We start from the raw sequence: 22,534 nt of genomic DNA, 5'->3' as shown, positions 1-22,534 counted from the left end.
TAGACGCTGGCTGTGCGGCGTCCCAGCGTCCTTCGCGGCGCTCCCACGCCGACGCGGCCAGCTCTTGCGGGGCTCTAGAAGGGGTGGCCTGGCCCTCCGTGTCAGGGACCGACTGAGGTGATGGCGGCTCAGAAGATAAACGAAGGGCTGGAACACATGGCCAAAGCAGAGAAGTAGTGAGTGAGGGCCGCGAGCGGGACCCTGTGCGCGCGCTCGTCAACGCCGGCGGGGAGGGAGCCGCCGCAGTGTCCGGCCGCGCAGCCTGCACTGCGGACCTCGAGGCTCCCGCTGGGACCCGCGTCGTTCCCGCAGCCCGAAGGGCTCGCGGAACGGGGCAGGGCGGGGCCGTCCTGCGCATTGCGGAGCAGACGGCGCATCCTGGGTTTCAGCCTAAGTGCCATCCGACCTCCTTCCTGCACCCGAGAGTGTCAACCAGACCTGTCCCTGCAGGGTAGATTCTTCCGTCGGGACAGCTGTTGCTGTGTGTGCAGGGGACCTGCCCACATGCTGCTCCCGGGCAGGAGCTGTGCGTCCTGAGGTCTCGGTGTGTTCTGTGCCTTGTCTGGCTGAGCAGGCAGGAAGCGCCCGTGGTGTTCCTGGAACCCTGAGATTCTCCTTCATCCCTCCGTCCCCTCTTTAACCCTCTTTACTTCTAGGGCTTGTTTATGTAGCAGTTACGGATAACTGGGAGTCTACGTTGTGCTAGTAGGTGCTTCACGTGCACAGTTGATGGGGAATGATCTGGATCTTTCCATGCATAACTCATTGAACAGTTGAATCTTGGTATAATCAAGACTGTATCTTGTTTTTGCTGGGTCGTAAATAATTATGTTAATATACAGAATGTAATGAGTTCTTTGAAGGTTAGAATTGTGGATTGCGTGCAGTTTAAGGATTTAATTTTTTTGAGTAATGAAATTCTTGGCAAGCACAAAAATTGCTTATAGATTTGAATCTTGTTATAGTATATACACAGACAAATGTTAAGTTCATTTAATAGACAAAAAAATGTTACTTCCAAGTGAGATTCTCTGAGCAGTTGATGTACCTGTCTCAAAATGAAAGGTGTACTTCTGAGGGCTCTCGTTTAAGTTGCTCCCCTGAGTTATATATGTTGTATGTAAGCAGGCTTTCAGTAATTGAAGTTTACAGTTTAAGATGTTACTCAGCAATTCTTATGCATACCAAAGTTTGACAGACACTGAATTAGTTTGAACCATAAATCTAAATTATCGTAAAATAAAACCATAAAATATTGCAAAAAAGGGCAAGATAAAGACTCAGCGCTGATTGTCCTTTGACTTGGCTTCTAAAGCCACTGTCATTCCTGGAAGACAGTTTCTCTTTGTTGCCATAATTTCCCTCTCTTTCTGGTTATGCGTCTTCTTCATTGGCAGTTGATAACCAGCCTTTTGATTGCCTCCTTGTGTTCCTCTGAATGTGATATTCCTTAAACTTTCTACCCTCTCTCTGCAGTTTCCCTAGAGTATCCTACCTGTGTCCTTGGTATAGCCTAAGCTGATGGTTCCTCAGTTTATCTGTACTCTACATGATAGAGTGTCCTCTGCCAGGGACACTGTGCTTCCAGGTTCTCAAGTTTGAGTACAACTCAGGACTTATTAAACCACGGATTGCTGCACCCACTCCTAGAGTTTCTGGTTCTGTAGGTCTGGGGTGGAGTGAGCAATGTACATTTCTAGCAAGTTTCCAGGTAATGCTGATGTTTCTGGTCCGGGGAGCATGCATCGAGAACCTCTGTCCTATTTGGATGTTACGTAGACATTTCAAAAGGAAGAAAACCACATCCATGACAGTGGGAGGGGAAGAGGTAACGTTGCATTGGTTGTGAATAAATCTAGATGGAGGAGGGCAGGGTGGGGGATTTGTACCCATTGGCTTTCTTTTGAAAAATTCTTTGTTAATGACCTGCAGGTCATTTCAAGCAGGGTTCTAACTTATAAATGTAGTTGTAACTTCTGTTAAATGTATCTTTCTTTCATTCTAGCCTGAAGACTGGTTTTTTGAAATGGAAGCCAGATTATGACAGTGCTGCTTCTGAATATGGAAAAGCAGGTACTTGTGACTGTAGTGCTGACGCTGCAATGTATTATGTTCAAATAATCTGCTAACTTTTTCTCAGCGTAATACTTAATATTTTTTAAAAAGCAGAACAGCTGCACATGTTCTTGCATTTTTTCCGGCTTGTTTTTTTCAGATGTTCTGGGCTCTGAGTCAGAGATCCTGGTTCCTATCTTTCTTGACAGCAGATGGGTAGTGTTCGTTGGTACACAGCTGCAGGTTTTTAGCATTGTTATGTGTTCTGCAACTTCAGTTATTTGTATATAGTACTGTGTCAATAAAGTTTTGCTATATTCCTCTGTTACACTTCTTATTAAATAGTTTTAAGTTAGTGTTTTTGGGTTTATTTGTTTTTGCTTAGCCTCATTGTAAGCAGACCTGCAAATCGTGTTTTGTCATATTGTTTTTATTTGAGCCTCTCTTTCAATTAAATGTTCATGAAATGTTAAGTTATGTACATATTTTAATAGGTTTATCTATACATATGATATGAAAAGTCTGAAATATGCAACAGAAAGGAAATTATTTGCTAAAAGCTTGGCATGTTTATTTTGGAATGACATGATAGTTTTCAGCATATGTGTTATTGTTTGGGTCTGAGTAAACCATAACATAATTTTGAGTACCTGAGTTCATTACAGTTATAATAGCTCTGATCACATTTGTGAGCCTAGCCTAGAGATCATCTGGGCAAGCACTTTTAGTTTATCACCAAAAAAAAAAAAAAAATCAGGTACATTGAAATTAACATGTTTAGCATACATAGGCTTTATTTTCTGTATGGAAGAAAGGACAACAATGAGTCTTTAGCACTTTTAGTTAAATGTTAAGTAAACTTTGCCTCTTATGTTATGCAAATTGTTCATATCTCATGTTTAAAAATAGAATTATTAACAATTCCAACTTTATATGGATTTTGTGGACACTTTACACATGGAAGATTTTGTAACTGGAAGTACAGTATTTTGCAAGACTTATCTATGAGGGAAGTTTTAAAAAAATTGTTTTATATGCCTTTGATACTGTGCACTGCTTTCAAAAAAAATATTCTAGTCAGGTTTTTCCATTAAAGCCACACATTGTTTATTTTAAGGTTTATGTAAAATATATTTAATCAGTAGAATTAAGTTTTTTCAAAACAAAATAGGGAAAAACAGGAAAGGGAATACTTTTAGTTTTGTTTGTTTTGAACATTTTCTTAAAGAAAATTTTACGGGTGTTTTTAAGAAAAACACTTGATAAATACCATTTTTTCTAAATCAGTATGCTTTTACTTCTATGTAAGCAACCCTTGGTAATTTTCCAGAATTTGTAAGAGCATTTTTTAGGGCCACTCCAATTTGTTTGCTCTGAGGAATACCTTTCTAAAATATTTGGCACTATGCTTTAGCTCTTTGAGAGTATAGATAACTAAACAGTATAAACACTTTTTTTTAAAAAGGATACATTGTTAGACAGTTATTTAAAGATTGTGCTGAAAGGGAAGTTTTATTATAAAACTAATGTGTTGATCTTCAGAGAACCTGTCTGTCATTAGGGGTATCTGGGAGTATTGGTGTTAGAAGGAATTATTAGTTTTCAGTGGAAAACTGAAATTTCAGCACTAAAATGTTGCCAGTAGTTGGCAATTATATATATATATGTATATATATATATTTTTTTTTTTAAATACTTCAAAAGTATTTATAACCAGAAAGATTGTGAGGAAATTGCTTTAGGAAAAGTATTTTATGTTTTTATGAAAACTTCCTATTTGATTGAGATCAGTATATTTTGTAATACTTCATTTAAAATGCAGATTTGGTAGTGATTCATTTGAGGTTTTATAATGGTGGAAATAGAAAGTCTTTTTTTTTTTATGTTTCAGCTGTTGCTTTTAAAAATGCCAAACAGTTTGAGCAAGCAAAAGATGCCTGCCTGCGGGAAGCTGTTGCCCATGAAAATAATAGGGCGTATCTTTTCCAGCCTTTGAAAGGAATTAAACAATTAGATGACTTTGACAAACTTGTTTTTTTCTTGTTAATTGAAAGTAAAACACTCTTAAGTTAGAAAACGATTAAAAAAATTGTGCATTTTTATACTCTGAAGGAACATTTACAGTTCTATGTCCACATTGGTTCATAGAATTGCATGTGAGAGTTTATTTTCTCATGCTTGAGGTGAAGGGAGGGAAATCTATGGACATGTGCTGAAGAGGAAGTTTAGACAAAGGTATTGAAACTGCTGTGTATAATTTAAAAATGCAGTCTTCCTTAAGTATCTGAAATAAGAATAAAGTATTTAAAAACAATAAATGTTCCTGAGGTATTTTTAAACTTACCAACTAAAAAAATGTTTATCCTACTTATAAATTGTGGTCATAATAATTACACAAGTTAGCTAAACTCTTCAGATTAATGCATAGTTTAAAATCAGAATTTAATGCATAGTTTAAATCTATTCAGTGTTTTGGTAAATTACACAGGTTTGAGAGACATCAAGGGGCAGGGGGGAGACAGAGCGGGTGGAGGGCAGGGAGAGAAGTGGCCCAGTGTATGCACATGTGAATAAATGAATAAAAAATAAAAAAAAAAGACATCAATAGCCGTTGGATTATTTCTTCTGTACCTGTTTGTAGGATTAATCTTTTAGAACCACTGGACCAGTGATTTAGTTAACTGTCTTTTAAAAGTAAATCTCTAGAAGCTATTGATTTTCTTTTTTCCTTAATTTTGACATTGTTATACCCATTCAGTCTTTTTCATGCTGCCAAGTAAGTAATATTCTCCATGTTTTTATATACTTGTAGATTATGTTTTAAAAGGTTTTTTTATTGGTCAGTAATTTTTTCCCAAGTTATGCATTCATAAATAGTGAATTATTTCATGTTAATTTAAATAGTTATTTTCATTTGCTTCAGTCTTCATCTGAACCTAAAAAATGAAATCACTCCTTACTATAAGGTATGTTTTAAAATTAAATGCTGTGTAATATTTTCAGGAATATTTTGTTCAGTAGTGTGTGAAAAAAAACCCCATTCTTGATCATTAATAAGTGCTTCTAAAACAGAGGCAGATTTTCTCCTGCCTCTATGGAGATTTTTGTTTGTTTAAAAACAGACTTAGGTTTGTCATTTAATCTTTCTGAGCCTTACTTAATTTTGCATCTGCAAAATAAAATCCCTTCAACTTAAATGTCTGATGTTTCTGTGGCATTATTGCCCACAAAAATAAAAAGAATTAAAAATGACCTCAAGCCTAAAGTGACATGTTGTGCCCAAGCCAGTGTTCATTGTAGTCACCTCCCTGACTGGCAGTACCTTCACCAGAAAGTTTCTCCTCTTATTTCATTAAGGTCTCACCAGAGAAATTGTATTCTTTTTGCAGAGCTTATGAGCAAGCTGGCATGATGTTGAAGGTTAGTAATACTGTATCAAAACTGTTGTGTAGGTAAAATGAACTAACAGGGTAACAAAGCAGAATTTATGTTGTAGTTGAAACTTTTCCTTACAGTAAAGCAAGAGATGCTAAGTTAAGATTTCCTGTCCAAGTAACATTGACCTGTTAAAACTAGGGCATGTTGGACATGAAACCTAAGAGCACATGTATTGGAAGGAAGGGGGAAGAGCAAGATGCTAAGCTCTGATCAGGACAGGTGGTAACTGCTAAGAAAGTAAAAGCTGTGTAGGAGGGGTCCGCATTTGAGAACTTAAGGACCTCTTAATGTAGGAAAAATGTATAAGAATATTTTTTAAATTACTTATGGGTTTTAGGAAGAAGGGATTTTTTTGTTTTTTTTGTTTTATTTTTTTAAATTAATGGTTGATGGCAAAGAGGGCCATGGATTTTAGCCATTGCTGTTTACTTGATTATTTTTGAGTGGATTATTTTGACTGATGTGCCACATTTCTGTTTCTTAAAAGATCCTAAATTAGCATCTTTTTGTGGAGAATTAGAACATAATTTTATGACAGTATCTCTCAAAATATGCCGGGGCAGCAGAAATGAAGTTTTTCCTTTCCAGTTTTGTATGTGTTGTCTACCTTGGTAAAAGTTATTTTGGATTATTTAAAGTTCTTAAAGCTTTGTTTTTAAAATTTACACTTTAATAAAGCTTTTGTTTTCTATGACTAAGTATGTTAACTTGCCTTTTTTTGTGTGTGTGTGAATGCATGCTCATTGTAGAACATTTAGAAAATGCTGGAAAGATGAAGGAATGTTAGTAATGGCTGTTAACATGCTTAGTTTAACCCAGAAATTCCAGTTCTGTGTCTCTATCATAAAGAAATAGAGTTAGCAAATATCTAGTTCTAAGCATGTTTATTGAAAAAAAAGCCAATCATCTAGATTTTTTAATAAAAGGAGAATGTTTAAATTATGATATTTCCTTATGATATACTGTTCTGTACCCAGTGAAATATGGCTTCTAGCAAAACATGCAACTGAGGTGTTGGTAATGCAAGTTATGCTGTTAACAGCAGTCTCTTAGCAACTAGAATTTCTCTTTAGCCAAAGAGCCAGGGGCCCTATTCTGGCCTTCTATCTGTTGCCCCTGAGAACTCAGAAGCTTCTGAGTGACAAATATAGTCTCAATGCACCTTGTGCCTATCATTAGGATATCCTTGTCTGAATATGACAGTGCTAGAGCACTGTATTCTCAAAACCTCAGTTTGTATCCCACAGCTGTGCTAAGATTTGAGTCTGTCAGAAATTATTATTCAAGCATCATTTCTGTTGCTCAGGTGTCTCTTAGGATGGAAAAGGCACTACTTTGAGGAAAAGCTTAGTGGCTGAGGGAACAAATGAAAGAAATTGCTTTCTGGCATGGGCATCTATTTAAATTAAATGCCTTCAGACAGTCCTGGCAGCATTAGAAGTCCTGAGCTCCATGGTCCACAATTAATTCTGTGGACTGTAACTTCCAGCAGCTTGTCCTATAGACCTCATCCTTCAGCAGATTTAGGGAGTGACAATTTGTAGATGAGGGCCTAAAGAAAGACTCAGGGACTTGTTAGATCTGCCTCTGGTTCCATTATTTTGTGACCATTGTGATTTTATGTCCTGTTAGCTGCACAGGAGCAGTGCAGTTACTTAGGCGCACGGTCACTGAGAATAGGTGTATTTACAGAGAGTGAGATAACATTTAAGTAGGCAGCCCATCATTTTTTATGGAGAAGTTACCAGTACTGTGGTTGGACCTCTGTTATTCACAGGCTCGCTTGATTTGATCAAACCTAGGTTGCAGATAGCACTTCCTTCATACTGCCTTCTAGTATAATTATTGCTGTATATGCCCTGTGTTCTTTTTCTTTTTCTCCTCCAAATGCTTTTATATTATTGATGCTCAGTATATATTTAATAAACGGGTATGTGAATTACAGGAAGAAATATTCTATAAAAGGTCCAAAAGGACCCTCAGGATCAAAGGGGTGAAATGCATCTTATTAGGTTTGTCTCCCTGTTTTTTCAAATACCGTTCAGCCCAAGCATTGGATTCTTCCATTACACTTTGGTTTCTATAACAAAAGTAGTTTTTTGGTTTTTTCCCACTGAGTTTGGGGCTATATCCTGCTTGAATAAATGGCAGCAACTTTATTTTGTGTAGTATCTTACTGTTAGTCTCCATAGTAGTTAACAACAGCAAAAAAATACTATGTTTTGGAGTTGGTAAGAGTGAGACTGGCCATTTGCTAGAGAAAACCTATTGAATTTGTTAACTTAGTGAGGGACTGAATGGGCAGATTTCAAAACAATCCACGACATGTCAATGCAGAGCCCACTTCGAGATACACAAATCAACAAATCAACACAAATAGAATCACCATTGAATTTTGTATCTGACTTCTAAATGATTTTTTTGTCAGTTCTTTTTTTAAAATTTGATTTGGAAGTATTAGAACCACAGGATCCTAAAACAGAGAGTAATAATATGGCACAGAATTTATTTGTTGATTGCAATCATCCTGGAAAAGGTCTCTGAACTCTCCTGAACTCAGGGCACAGGGATGTAACTGAAATGAAAAGGCCTCCTAGGTGTGGAGGGCAGTGGAGAGAAAGGCAAACAGTTGCAGGAGGCAGCATGCCTCCTTACCAGGGACAGCTGCTGCTTAGACCAAGCTCATTATTACTGTTAGTGGAGATATTTTTTGAAAAGGAAACCATAAAACCAAATTTTTTTTGTGTGTGTGAAAGTATGTGATTTAAAAGTAAATACTGTGGGCTGGCAGAATGGCTCAAGTGGTAGAGTGCCTGCCTAGTAAACATGACGCCCTGAATTCAAACTCCACTCCCGCCTAAATAAATAAATAAATACCGTGTGGTTCAGCAAAATGTGCTTGGAAATGAAATACAGCTCTTTAGCTACCAGTTGGAGTCTTTGGGGGTAGGTCTTCTATTTAGTAGGGACTCAGTAAGTGTTAAAAAAATCATAAATACTTAGAAAACTGAAAAGCAAGTTATTTGACTTTTCTTGTGTAATGTCATTGAAAGTCTATAAAGTAGTAACTGTGTAGACATTAAATTGCACATTTCTGGTTGGTTAAATGCATCTTCACATGGGATATTACCATGTGAAGCTATTCCATTTTAAGTAATTTGTTGTTGTATAATGTTTTTGAGTTATTTTCTGTCATGATTAAGGATAAAATGAATTTCTTTTTGTTAACTCTGCACTTCTTAAGTTGGTACATTTTCTGCCCTATGCTGCGTGCTTTGCCTAAAGGAGATGCAGAAACTGCCGGAGGCTGTTCAGCTGATTGAGAAAGCCAGCATGATGTACTTGGAGAATGGCACCCCGGATACAGCAGCCATGGCCTTGGAGCGGGCTGGAAAGTGAGTGTACACAGTTATTGTTGGAAGCACTGGCCCTACAGAAAAGTCATCATGTTTTTTTATGAAGTCCTTTGAAAAACAAGTTTCTCATGTAAGTCCAGTTCTTTCTTCTAATTCAGGCTTATAGAAAATGTCAATCCAGAAAAGGCCGTACAGTTGTATCAACAGACAGCTAATGTATTTGAGGTAAGTTTGAACTTTTTTCTTTACTAGAATGTTAAGATTGATACATAGGAAAATAATGCTATGGCTGCTTTTAAGGCTTTTCCATGCTCATAGTAGAGCTGTGTTCCTTTTTTTTCTATTAGAGAATAATAAAATGGACTAGCACCTTTGGTGCCTCCCATCTACCACTGTTACTTTTTTTATAAAATTATTATTGAGGGTAAGATTTCTATATTAGCACAGCCAGCACTCCCTTTTCTTTGATTCCTTCAGAATGAGGAACGCCTCCGGCAGGCAGTTGAACTACTGGGAAAAGCCTCAAGACTGCTGGTACGAGGACGCAGGTATGGGCTTTCATGACTATTTCTGTGTGTCAGTGTGTGTTTTGACTCTACATGTGGGAATGGTAAATAACTTAAGGCATAGCTTGTTCATCTTTTCATTATAAGCTGTAGACACAACAGGATACCAGTAGAAAAATGGACATATACTAGAAAGTAGGGACATTGAATTAAATACTAAGAGATTTGCTGTTTTTTAACATGTAATACAAAAATTAATCATGCACTGTGCATAAAGGGTAGTTTCCTGATCTGTTATTTGGTTTGTTTATAGTGTTTCACTCTTGAAGAAAAATAGGTGTATTGAGATTAAATGACAAATGTCCTAAATACCCGTTAAAATTGACAGTTTCCTGACAGTCAAACTGTGTTTATTTTTGAATTATCATACATTACTAATGCAAGGGGATTACATTGTTGGTAATTCCATACATGTATGCAGTGTACCTGGAACAAATTCATCCCTTCCATTTGGAGACAAATAATTAAAACTTGTCCTTAGCCCTCCAGTGACAGAAAAGATCCAAGATATATTTTTTCAAAGAATTAAAATAGAAATGACTGGTAAATCTGTCTTTCGGAGATTGTATTAAGTTTTTCTTCATGATTTTCTTCTGATTCTAAAATATAATTCAAACACGTTTAAAGTAACATCAGAATAAATCTATCTAGAATTAATTATTAAAATATCGCTGTTTGGATGTACTACTGTATTTGTAATACCTTTCATTAATTAGATTTTTTTTGTGAGTCTAAAAAGACTTGAAATTTTGTTTTATTCTTAAATTAGGTCTTTTGTGTAAGAACCCAAAGCAAAATTAAATTTATAATCAGTCTTGGATAATTATCTTTATTCTTCCTAATAATCATTGCTTCCCAGAAACTGAACTGACTGAAATGCTGACTCTGGCAGTTTCTTACTTGTGAATGATTCAGTTTAGTGTCTAAACATGTTTCTAACAGAAACAAAGCTATTGCTTAGTGGCAGCCCCAGACTGAGCTGCCCATTGTGCTGTGGGGTGTTCCCTAGGTCTGATTCTTGTGACCTGGGCCCTGCCTATAGAATGGGCATCACAGAGCTAACACTGGCAGACTTTTACCTCCTTTTCTCATCTATCCCCACCTCCTAATAGTCCTGCCACAAGGCTTCTGTCCCCTAAATAAAGCCCCAGGCTCCATCCTGTAGACCCCATTGCAGTGTTTATGTTCCTTTGGAGAGCGCTTTCAGAGGGGCAGTATCCTCATTCTGAAAACAAATGTTGCCAGTTGGTTTTGACATGTGTAACAAAAACTGTTGTAAACCAAGTGCACTATTGAGTTTTTCTCCCAGCATCTGTGGAGTGGGAATTGAATAAGCATGGAGTGGGGATGTGGAGTGGATTTGCTTGACAGGGACCCATTGACAAAGTCAGGACTACCAGTAGGGTCTTCTGCGTATCTCATGATTCTGTTTTATTGGTTTTCTTTTTAGTAAAAATGGATTTAGAAAAATATTTCCTGTAGTATTTGAACAAAAATTAATTTTATGGAATACACTTTTGAATTGTGTAACATAAAAATTTATATAAATTTATTCAGGAATATAAAGAAATTGCAGTATTTTGAAAAGTCTCATACTTGTGGTATGAAAGAATTAAAAATCTTTAATTAAAAATCAGAAGTGCTGTCATGGTACTTCTGTTAGAACTTATGTAGTACAAGATAAGTAAATACAGAAAGAAGAGTTCATACTGACAGATGACTCAATTTCTGTGGTATTTGAATATCTTGAATACATACTGAGATTATAATCTGATTGGAGGCTATCAGAAAGAAAAAACTAAAACAGGTGGTAATTTTTACTTTACATAAGAAACCTCTAACAGTAACAGTCTCCTGCCTTTCCTTCAGTTCTAGAGAAGCATAATTCAGAAGTGTTTCAATTTCCCTCAGGTGGCATCCAAATTCATTCTGGACCAGGGCCCTTAATCTATTTTCGAAAAGCCTTCTCCAGCCAGTTTATCAGGGCCTCAGGCTTACATACTGGTGCTGTTAAGAGAGATTGGAGACAGCTGACAAAACTGGCATATTGTGTGCGGTGTTCACAGTGAACCTAGTTTCCACTCAGCAAAGGAAAGTGCTGCTTTCTCCAGCCAGCTGGGGCAGTCAGTAGGTCCTAAACATAGGAGTGTTGGGTATGGGCTTGTTTGTAGTGGTGTGATAGTACTAAGGGGAATCACTGGGGTTTCTGCCTTGGGGAAAGAACTGCTCTGTCTGTTATGCATTAAAAACTTAAAGAAGCTTATAGAGACAGACTTATCAATGATGATAATACACTTAGTTGGAAATATAACATATAGGCTAAAAAGTTTTAAAGGTGTTCAAAAATACATTTTGGACTTTGGGAAATAGTTGGGCCAAGGAAGTATTTGACTCATTGTGAGGAATTTGTCTGTTGGAAGTTTGGAGTTAAATGAGGTCCTACAACAATTTCCCTCCATGTGCACATAATTTCTGTGGGGTGGACATTTGTTTTGTTCTATTTGGGTCTCTCTTTTTAATTATAAGGAAGAAAAATTTATGTTCTTTTCAGCAAAACCAGATACATTTTGTTAGGAATATTAAGATTACCTGATGGGAAAGTTGGAGTCATCTGTGTTTCATTATAAGTATGAATAATTTTTTGAAACATTTGAAAATAGATGGCTTTGTATGTCAATTCCATGAACTTTTAGCAAAGTTGATCAGCTTTTTAGCCTACAAACTCATATAAATGCACAGTATTTCTCTTGGCTTTTTTTCTAGGTAGTTATAAGCCTATGGAAATGCAATTTTAATGCCAAGAAAATAAATAATTCATGTTGAAGAATGTAGCCTTTATAAGTAAATATATGAAAAGCCCCAATACTGAGATTTCTGTTAGAACGATATAATCTGGACCTTATGTTCATGGAATACGCTGATAGAATTTGTTTTATAACGTGGGATCTATGATAAGCTCATGCGTAAAATTAAAGATGGTACACATGTAGGTCCCCTTGCATTTGTTTGTACAACAAATCATCACAAACTTAGCTTCTTAAAACAATACTCATGAGCCAAATCATCACAAACTTAGCTTCTTAAAACAATACTCATGAGCTGACAGAGTGGCTCAAGTGGTGGAGTGCCTGCCTAGCACCTGTGAGGTCCTGAGTTCAACCCTAGAACCAACAAAACATACAAGCAAACAACAAAGTAGCACTCACTGGTTATCTCACAGTTTCTGTAGATCTGGACACTGAGGGCCAGTTGTAATGGCTCATTCCTGTGATCCCAGCTACCTGACAGAGATTGGAAGGATTACGGTTTGAGGCCAGCCTGGGCAGAAAGTTAGCAAGACCGCCATATCAACAAACAAATCATGCCTGGGTGGTAGGCATCTGTAATTCCAGCTACTGGGAGACATAGATAGGATTGTTGTCTGAGGCCAGCCCTGGGCAAAAATGTGAGCCCTATCCAGAAAATAAAACAAAAAAGGGCTGGAGGCATGGTTCAAGTGGTAAAGCACCTTCTTAGGAAGCATAAGGCCCTGAGTTCAAACTCCAGTACTGCCAGAGAGAGACAGTGTGTGAGAGAAGTCTGGATATTGAGTAGCTAGGTCTATGCTCACTGTCTCACTAGGCTGAAATCTAGGTGCGGGTGGGCTGTAGTCTCCTCTGAGGCTTAGGTCCTTTTCCAGGCTCACTGGTTGTTGACAGAATTCATCTCCTTGCAGCTGAATTCTTTTTTCTTGCTGTGTTTTGCTGTCTGTCATCCAGGTACTACCGAACTTTAGAGGCCACCTTTAGTCCCGTGGCATGTGCCCCCATGGGTAGTTCACAACTTTGATAGCTTGTTACTGATTCTAACTTCAGAATGTCCCCAGGAGTTCACTTTATGTCTCACCTCATGAGGTCAGGGCTTGCAGACAGCCTGTCTGATTCACTTACAGCCACCTGATTAGTATATAGTCACAGGAGTGATGGCCCATGGTATTTAGATGTCCTGCCCACGTGCAAGGGAGATCATATGGGGACTCATATTGTTACATGCCAGTGTGAAATGTTGTGGGCTAGTGTCAAGGGCCCTTGCCTTCACAGGCCAGAAAACTGGCTCGTGAGGCAGCTGATTAACTTGTGAGCCAAAACCGGTACACAAAGTAGGATTTATTAGAGAGAAAGGAAATGCTGCAGCTAGAGCAGTGCAGCAGATCCCAGAGAGTGGTGGCTCCCTGCTCAGGTGAAGGCTGGGGCTTCTTGTGGACGCTTTAACTCTGGGTTAGGGTATTTGTTAGGTGGGTTTTTTTCCCAATGGCTGTGGATTTGCCCACTCGGGCTTTCTTTGATGAGCTGGTCTGTTTACCCCTTATTGGGGGTGGGAGGGGGAACAACCTTGAGAGCATTTTGTTCATCAGCCCCATGGCAGATTTATGAGACCCTGTATCTCCTCCCAGGGTGCAGGAATGCAGATTTATAACTCTTTCTCAGGGTGCAGGGCTCATAGTGCTCTCCATGGGGGATAGGCTACTCACTCATCTGCCTTAGGTATCCAGACCCAACAAGATGAGGAACAAGACTCTTGAGGGCAGTCTTAAAATTCTGCTACCACACTCAACTAAATATAAATGACCTTCTTCCAAAAATTCAGCAAATTCATCTTTGGAAATTCAGAATGCATTGTTCCAGTGAGTTTTACTAAGTTGTCGGCACAAAAATTCAGTTTCACTCATATGTGAGTAAGCAATTAGAACCGCCACCCACCTGTACTATATAAGTCCTCATACATATAAACTACTGTATATGTATACTTTTTTTTTTTTTTGTGATGCTGGAGCCTGAACTCAGGTTCTTCACCTTGAGCCATTCCACCAGACCTTTTTTTTGTGATGGGTATTTTCGAGATAGGGTCTTGTGAACTGAGCTGGTGATCTTTGCCTCCTGAGTAGCTAGGATTACAGGCATGAGCCACCAGAACACGGCTTGTATACATATTTTTAAAAAATAATCAGCATGCATAGAAATAGAACATGCTGTGGTAAAAAACATTGTAGTGTTTTTATCTTGGGTCATAGCACCACCTCTCTCCCTCTGTGTCCTCACAGTACAGCTTTCTACCTTTTCAGGGTTGGGTTGTGTGAACTCCCAATGCCACACCCCTGGAAGTTGCTTCCATGACCTCAGACTTCATGGGGTTAAGAGAAATGGGTAAAACCTGGAAAATTCATCCAGCCATGAGTGAGCTGCTAGGAGGGGAGTCTTGGAACTCAGAGTATAGTCAGATGTTGCAGGGAGATAAGGATCCAGCTAGGGTTTCATGGAATTAGGGCTGAAGGAGTGAGAAAAGAGTGTGGGCTTAGAGGGTTTTGGGGAAAGAGTTGACTGTCCCTCTTTTTTCTCTGTTCTACCATCAGTTAGAATTTAAGGGAAGGAGAATGGTGAGAGTAGATAGATGACTGTTGAAGATCAAAGCTTGTTGGGGCCTACTGAAGCTGCAGTGGGGCATGTGAGGGTTTGCATACCTTGGGGGAGGGGAGAGTGGCCTTGGGCCCCCTTGGAGTCTTTCAGTCAGAAGGAAAATGGTCTGGGGTGATGAAAGCCAGCATTGTCTTTGGTGCATTTTACAAAGCAGTTTTTGAAATTTGTTAAGCATTCATTAATGGGTGATCCTTAACAAACTTAAAATTCCTTTTTTGTGTCAGTTCCTTTGCCTTGTGTGCCAGTTTGATGCCTAGAAGGGGAAATAGGTATTTAGGGCACAAGGCAGATGAGCAGAGCTAATGGAAGTGTGGGTTATGGAGCAGTTGGCAAAAGACCTGTCCTCTTTGTTTTGCCAAAGTACACTACAAGTACCAAGTACACTACAAAGATGACCTCTGCTAAGGAGCATTTATCTGACTTGTTTTACATATCTTTGTTTTGTCTCTAGGTTTGATGAGGCTGCACTATCTATTCAGAAAGAAAAAAATATTTATAAGGAAATTGAGAATTACCCAACTTGTTATAAGGTACTCTTTGGAAACAACCATTTTTAGCTTTACGTTTTCACCTTGATATAAATACCTAAGCAAGAATTCCTTGGATATTTATGTTTCTGTAAAATAATTTTTTTTTTTTTTTTTTTTTTTTTTGGTTGTACTGGGGCTTAAACTCAGGGCCTTCACCTTGAGCCACTCCATCAGTCCAGTTTTTTGTGATAGGGTTTCAAGAACTATTTCCCCAGGCTGGCTTCAAACTGTGATACTCCTGAGTTGCTAGGATTATAGGTGTGAGCCACCGGTGCCTGGCTATAAAATAATATTTTGTGGGCTTCTGTTTCAATCATGATAGAGAAAGCCATTACGGCCTGTCTGTCTTGAGGGTTACAATCAAAACTACTGAAAAAAAAAAAAGTATAAAAAGCAGCTATTCATGAACTCTGAAAAACAGCTGTTATTTTGGCTTAGGTAGATAAAACTCCAGAGGATCCCTAGTCTGTGGCCAGAAGAACTGGGAAGAGATGGGGGAAAAGGGAGTAGTCCCCTATATATGTGTGACCCACACAGTTCTTGGCTGTGCATGTACAGTTTTGAGAATTGAAATAAGACTTAGACCACTGTTTAAGTTTCACCTGATCTTAAACAGTTCATGTGGCAAAGTCCCAAAGCAGCATAGCAAAGGATTTGAACTAAGAGTAGAACCACCTCCCACCAAAAAGCAAGACATGGTTTTCAGTCTGAGCCTAACAGATGATTGATTGCCTGCTAAAAATATCTACACTGTTACTAGAACTATAGCAGAGTTTATATAGCATAGCATCCACAAACATCCAGGACTCAGTCTAGAATTACTCATCACACAAACCCAGGCCCATGCTCAGGAGAAAAGATAACTGGTGTCAACCCTTATTGACCCAGGGGTTGGAATTATCACTTCAAAGTCAAAAGGCTTTGAAGTAGTTATTGTAACTGGTCCGTGAGGTAAAGTGAACACAACTGAATGGAAAAGACAACCTATTTTTTATTTTCATAGAAAGTACAAAAATGGACTAAATGGGAATTTTAGGACTAAATACAATATCTGAAATAAATTGCCAGAGGGTTTAATTTATAATGGACATGACAAAAACTCAGTGAGGTTGAAGATAGATTAGTAAAAGAATGGAGATAAAAAAGATTAAAGGGCAGGGTATGGTGGCATACATCTGTAATCCTAACAGCCTGGAGGGGGAGACTGGAAGATTACCAGTTCAAGGCCAGCCTGGGTTACATGCAAAGATCCTGTCTCAAAACTAAAAGGAACTTTATGAGGAACTATTTTGCCAGTGAGATTTTATCATTCATAGCCTTGATCTTATCATCACTTTTGTTACTGACTTATAAGTAATATCATTGTTTGTTATCTAAGTTTCCACTCACACTTTTCCATTATTTTTTAAGAATTGCAAATTATAATTATAGTTATGGATCCACCCTCCACTTTTTGATTCCCTTTTCAAGATTAGCCCAATATAGATATTTGAAAGAAATTGTTGTTAAAATGTACAGTGATTGGTCTGAGGTTTTATGGGACAAAGTCCAGCAGTGCCAGCACCACCCGTGATGGGTTGGAAGTAACATAATCTCAGGCTTGCCTCAGGTAATTCCAGACTTCATTTTACCAAAGTCTCAGGGTAGTTTGTATATACCTTAGCGTTTTGAGACAGTGCTATTCTAGGATATTTTTTTTCAGGTGTCCTGTAAAAGTTATCATAGAACTTATAAATCTCTCATATACAAACCAATACTCTGAAAGCTAAGTTCCAGGTGTTTTTAATACTGCAGGAAATTGACTTTATGAAGTAGGTATAAATTTGGACCCTAATCCTCTCTTTTGTTGTAGAAAACTATTGCTCAAGTCTTAGTTCATCTACACAGAAATGACTATGTGGCTGCAGAAAGGTGTGTGAGGGAGAGTTACAGGTAAGTCACTGATTTGGCTGTGGTGGTGTTTCTGTTTCTTAAGATTTCGATTTAGATAAATGTTTCTGGCCATGAAACTTTTATAAGTCTTCCTTGAGCTAGGGGTACTCAACTACCACTTCAGCTTTTTCAGTAGGAGTTTTACAAGTTGTTTTCTTACCTGTTTCTTTTTTTCTTTTTTATAAATTTTTTTATTAGGATATATTCATTATACAGGGGAGATTCATAGTGGCAATTCTGATTAGACTTACATTGGACATTAGTTACCCCATTATCTCTCCCCCTCAACCCCTTCCCCACGCCACTTAAAGCAATTGCAAGAGGGTTTTTTTTTTTTTCTATTTCATATAGGTACATGAAGTCTCTTGGGAGTTTCGATGGGAGTAGATGACTTCAGACATTTTCTTATATTTACCTTCTAAGAAATAAGGGGGGGCGGATTCTCAGACTATATGTTGCAAAATCAAAATGAGGTGTTTTCTTGTGGGAAGGAGGTCAGTATTGACACTGTGGCTGGATAATTGTTTGTGGTGGGGGCTGTCCTGTGCACCACAGGGTGTTTAGCAGCACCCCTTGCCTCTACCTACTGAATGCCAGTAGCATCCCTCACACTTGTAACAATCAGAATGTTTGCAGACTTTCTCACACCTCTGCTGGGGACAGAAGCACCCTATGGAGGAGTGTTCTTTTAAGAAAAGGTTGAAGAAGTATATTTGTGCTTATAGCATACCAGGGTTCAATGGCAGTGAAGACTGTGCTGCACTCGAACAGCTCCTTGAGGGGTATGATCAGCAAGACCAAGATCAAGTGTCAGAGGTGTGCAACTCCCCCCTCTTCAAATACATGGACAATGATGTGAGTGGGCCTGTTTGGTTTAGCTTTCTTCTTTTCTCTTGAAAGGCAGAGATGATATTTTCCCTCTGAATTTGTGAGATTTTCTACCTCTATCTTTTACCTCAAGCTATACTCATATACTTAGATAATTTGGATGCTAGCCATGTAAGTTTACAGCCATTTACTTATCCTTCAACTGTGTTGACCATATACTATATATTACATATTTTAAAAATTTAGTCTCAGTTTTCAGTTTCTCTTCCCTCCTCTGTTGTCTTTGGAATGTTTCTTAATTAAGTTGCTTTTAGGTTTCCTGTGTGAAAGAGGCCCATCATGTTGACTTTTGCAGTTCAGTGGGTCTATGGGAATCACACTTGTGTGATACAGGTTATTGGTTGACCTCCTCTAAGCCTTAGGTGACTCATCTGGAAACATGGAGTTCCTGGTGTGTTTTCTGAGCTGTTGGGAGAGCCCTCCAATCCATGAGAGAAACCCCCACATGAGGTGCCTTACCTTACACAGGAGTGAGTTGTGGCTCAGAGGCACTCTAACTTCCCTCTTTCAGTGCATTTGATTGTATAATCTTAGACTCCCATCACAGTATCAGATCAATGTAAGACCTTCAGTTTTCTTGTAGTGATATACGTAGACATAACTATTTCTGGATAGATTCTTTCGTATGTTTTTCTTTTTTTGTTTGTTTTGTTTTTGTTTTTGAGACAGGATCTTGCTATGTAGCCCAGGCTGGCTTCAAACTTGTGATGCTCCTGCCTGTGTCTCCCAGGTGCCAGGATTATAGGCATGAGCCACCACATCCAGTTTCAATTTTTTTGTCAATTTCTATATATTTTTTAAAAATTTGCCCTGGACTTACATTCTCATTGATTCAACAAGCCTTTACTTTACAGGTACTAGAAGTGCTATTAACTCAGTGTATCTACTTTATCTCAAGTTCCCAGTGGGGCACAGATTGATATTTTCAGTTGTGTACCTGTCACATTCCTGGCCATGAGACATTTGATACCAGACCACTGCTGTGCTTTTTTTTCATCTAAATGGTTCATGGGGGAGGAGGGCTGGGCTGTCTTTTTATAGTTGTCTTTTGCTGAGATGTTGTGTGCAGGCATTCTAGTTTTCCAGCTTTAAGAATGTGTTTTATCATTGACAGTATGCTAAGCTGGGCCTGAGCTTGGTAGTTCCAGGAGGGGGAATCAAGAAGAAATCACCAGCAACACCACAGGCCAAACCTGATGGGGTCACCACTGCAGCTGCTGATGAGGAGGAAGATGAATACTCAGGAGGACTGTGCTAGTATTTGCTTGCAGAAGAGAAGAGAGAAAAAGGGGAAATCCTAACATACTATTTTCATGGGCCTGGACCTATTTATGGGTTTCTCTACTTCGTTGAGGATGTAAAGTTAATGCTAATAAAGATTAATTTTTAGTTACCATTTCCTCAAATCAGCCAGGCTATCTACTACCTGTGAAGCATTTTTTCCCCTTTCCATGGCAAGAGCAAGAATTAGCCAAAAACGTACTGTCACATTTTAATACAGTTGATGTAAAAATTTGCAAGCCAAATTTCAGACAATGTTCTAAAAAAAGGGGTAATAGGCATAGATACTCTTCTCCCTTGAGTTCTTATAACTTGCTGTTAGATAATTTTTATTGCATTTATTGTGGCTAAAATGACATTTATTGGTAAAAATAACTATGATTTTAAAAACTTGTCTAATTTTGAAAGGAAATTTATCCCCTATGATATTAGATATATTTAAATTTTTAAGTCTTTTCAGAGACAAGATTGGGACAGAAGCTGTTTTGAGCTTTATAATATTATTTAGCTCAATAAAAGATACATTTAGGCTTTTATATGTGACTTTACAGAATTTTGAAGGTAGCATATTAAAATGATTCTTAAATGTCTTTAGTCCTCTGTGAATTGTAGGTATTTCTTCTATCTTGAAAAACTGTCTCCAAACCTACTTGGCTCTTGACCAAATGGGAGCTAATGAAAAACATATATGCATTCTGAGAAAGTCTATACATACTCATTTCTTCCCTCCAAAGTGATTTCTGATTCATTTAGAGTTGCAGCTAGATTGACTGTAACTTGACATTGGAAATACTGTCTACTACAAAAAGTTAGCTGAAGGGAAGAATTGGTTTTGAAATAAGTTTAAAACTCTTGGTTGCCGGTATTTTCAAACTTCATAGTTATTTCCTAAAATGTTAGTTTCATAGCATTCCTTTTCACCATGTGTGGTGAAAATGTACAGGCCCATCTCATCTGCTAATTGGAAGAGGCTATAAACAGCAGTGTGTACTTTGCAGGCCATGCCAGCCAGAGTGGTTTCCTGTTATTCATGCCCTGCCTCTGTCTCTTTAAGTCACATCTTATTTGAGCTCAGTCTGCTTAGTTTTGCTAGACTTCCTGAAAGAACTGGGAAGAGCACCAAAGTGATACTGGTCCCAGTTCTGTGGAAAGCTTAGGCAGAATAGCATCCTCCGACAGGTGTGCTTGAATGAGTGGATGTTACTGTATGATCTTTATTATAGGTCTCATGCAAAACACTAATAAATTTTATGTTTTCCCTTAAGTGACTTTCATAGTTCTGCAGGTAGCCAGCTCATTTTCATTAATTGTATTGAGATTATGAACAATCCAAATAAAGCTATATTTAGGCCTTTTTATTTAAAGAGATACTAATGTTTTAAAAACCTCAACAACCAGAAACTCGGGTCTTAATGCTCACTTGCACTAATTAATTATCTGTTTTAAAAGATTTGGCAGTACTCAAAGGCATTTTAAATTACTGGTTTATAGACCTTGTGACTCATTATACCCTTGGGAATCTTTAATTTTATTCTTCTTATATACTGAAAACTTAAAAGAAGAATGGTCCAGTGTGTTCTGGAGCAGAATGCAGCTGAGTTTTAAACAACATGAAGGGTTTTAGGCATTTGCAACCCCCTCATCCTCTCCCTGCCACCTTTAAGGATGAGTATGCAGGACTTGGGATAGTTCTCAATGTCAGGGTTATAGTGTGTGGTGTCTAGTAAAGAGCATTTGTTCCACGCCTGTACATTTATTTTTCTACTTGCATAAGTCTCATTCTGAGAGCCTAGTCAGAAGTGGGAAACTTAGTGTTTACAAGAAGAAAACTTGTTTTCCAGAACTCTAGAGTCCTCACTGTACCAAAGTGAAAGTCTGCATGAATATAATCAGAACCTAGTACTCAAATGTTCTGTTATATAGTACATGGCAGCAAAGTACACTTAATATATTGAATTTATTTGTGCATATGCAGAGAATGGGATTTGTGTATGAAATCTGTGCTTTATTCCAGCTCTTTGATGAATAGAATATTAAATGTGTTATTATGGAAATACAAATGATTACTTCTGTGGTAGATAATTATGAAAATAAAACCTGAACCTATATAAATGTGATTGTTACTTTTTTTCATTCTGCTTGTTCATTTCTCCTTTTCCAGGGATACATTCTCTTAAGTATATGACTCCAGGTATATGTTATAGGAGCAGTGTTTTCTCAAACTTCAGTTGTATTTTCTGCTGTTTGGAATTAGATACCTTTGGGGAGTCACTTTAAACCAATTGAGCTTTTTTAAATACCAGTAGTTCAGTTACTGTAATGCTGCTGTAATATCTGCTGCCTGATGACATGGAAGACTAATACATCTCACAAAAGAACAGATTTTTCAAGAGAGGTAAAAGCCTGTGATTAGGAGACTGTGGAACTAATGTAAATGGCATTGTTTTACAGTTAGACATAATAAGCACCTAAGTTACTTTCACACTTATAATTAATTAGACAAATATTGATGCTTGCTATGTGATACCACCTCAATTCTCATAGAGTGGAAATTGGTAATATCTTTTGATACCTGGATTTAGAGGAAGTTGGAATAAAGCAGAAATACAGCAAGAGTAGCTTTTGACATAACACAAAATTGTATTTCTTTCAGGACTCTGGAGTATTGTGGGCTGCTTTGCAGTCACTGTGGCATTTATAGCAGTGCTTTGACATGGCTGGAAAGGATGGAAACCCCATCTCCCTCTACACCACCCCATTGTTCTCATCCGTGTAGTACTGGTAAAAGGCTCAATACTGTCTTTATTTGTTGAGTTAAACTTAAGGATGTTAAAGATATCTTGAAAAGGAAAAAATGAGGCAAACATCAACTTTGAAAAATGAGAGCAAGCCTTCTCACAAATGTGTGTGTGTTTTAATTGCCAGTGACCTTGGTACATAGAACTTACATGGCTTCTAATATTCAAAGATAATAGAATCTCTTACCTAGTTAGCTCCATGTAAAAACTTGATTAATTAAATCCTCAGCTGAATTA

The 22,534-nt window shown here is 38.0% G+C and overlaps 1 protein-coding gene across 2 annotated transcripts; it reads left to right on the top strand.

Moving 5' to 3' along the window:
• The first annotated feature begins 3 nt into the window (after positions 1-3).
• Napg (NSF attachment protein gamma) lies at positions 4-21,611 on the top strand. Of its 2 annotated transcripts, XM_020184540.2 has the most exons (12): positions 4-176; positions 2,006-2,073; positions 3,947-4,031; positions 4,814-4,831; positions 5,445-5,475; positions 8,779-8,888; positions 9,008-9,074; positions 9,327-9,397; positions 15,320-15,398; positions 17,251-17,330; positions 18,056-18,185; positions 19,333-21,611. In XM_020184540.2, exons 1-12 carry the CDS (start codon positions 121-123, stop codon positions 19,474-19,476), a joined length of 939 nt encoding a protein of 312 aa, XP_020040129.1. In that variant the 5' UTR covers positions 4-120; the 3' UTR covers positions 19,477-21,611. The 2 variants fall into 2 exon arrangements, with proteins under 2 accessions (XP_020040129.1, XP_073926517.1); XM_074070416.1 differs by lacking the exons at positions 3,947-4,031; positions 4,814-4,831 and having other exon boundaries at positions 121-176.
• The last annotated feature ends 923 nt before the right edge of the window (positions 21,612-22,534 follow it).

This window comes from Castor canadensis, chromosome 4 (assembly GCF_047511655.1).
Source record: "Castor canadensis chromosome 4, mCasCan1.hap1v2, whole genome shotgun sequence".
NCBI classification, from domain to species: Eukaryota; Metazoa; Chordata; class Mammalia; order Rodentia; family Castoridae; genus Castor; species Castor canadensis.
The sequence above is the reverse complement of the archived record's forward strand: the minus strand, read 5'-3'. Positions and strand labels throughout refer to the sequence as shown.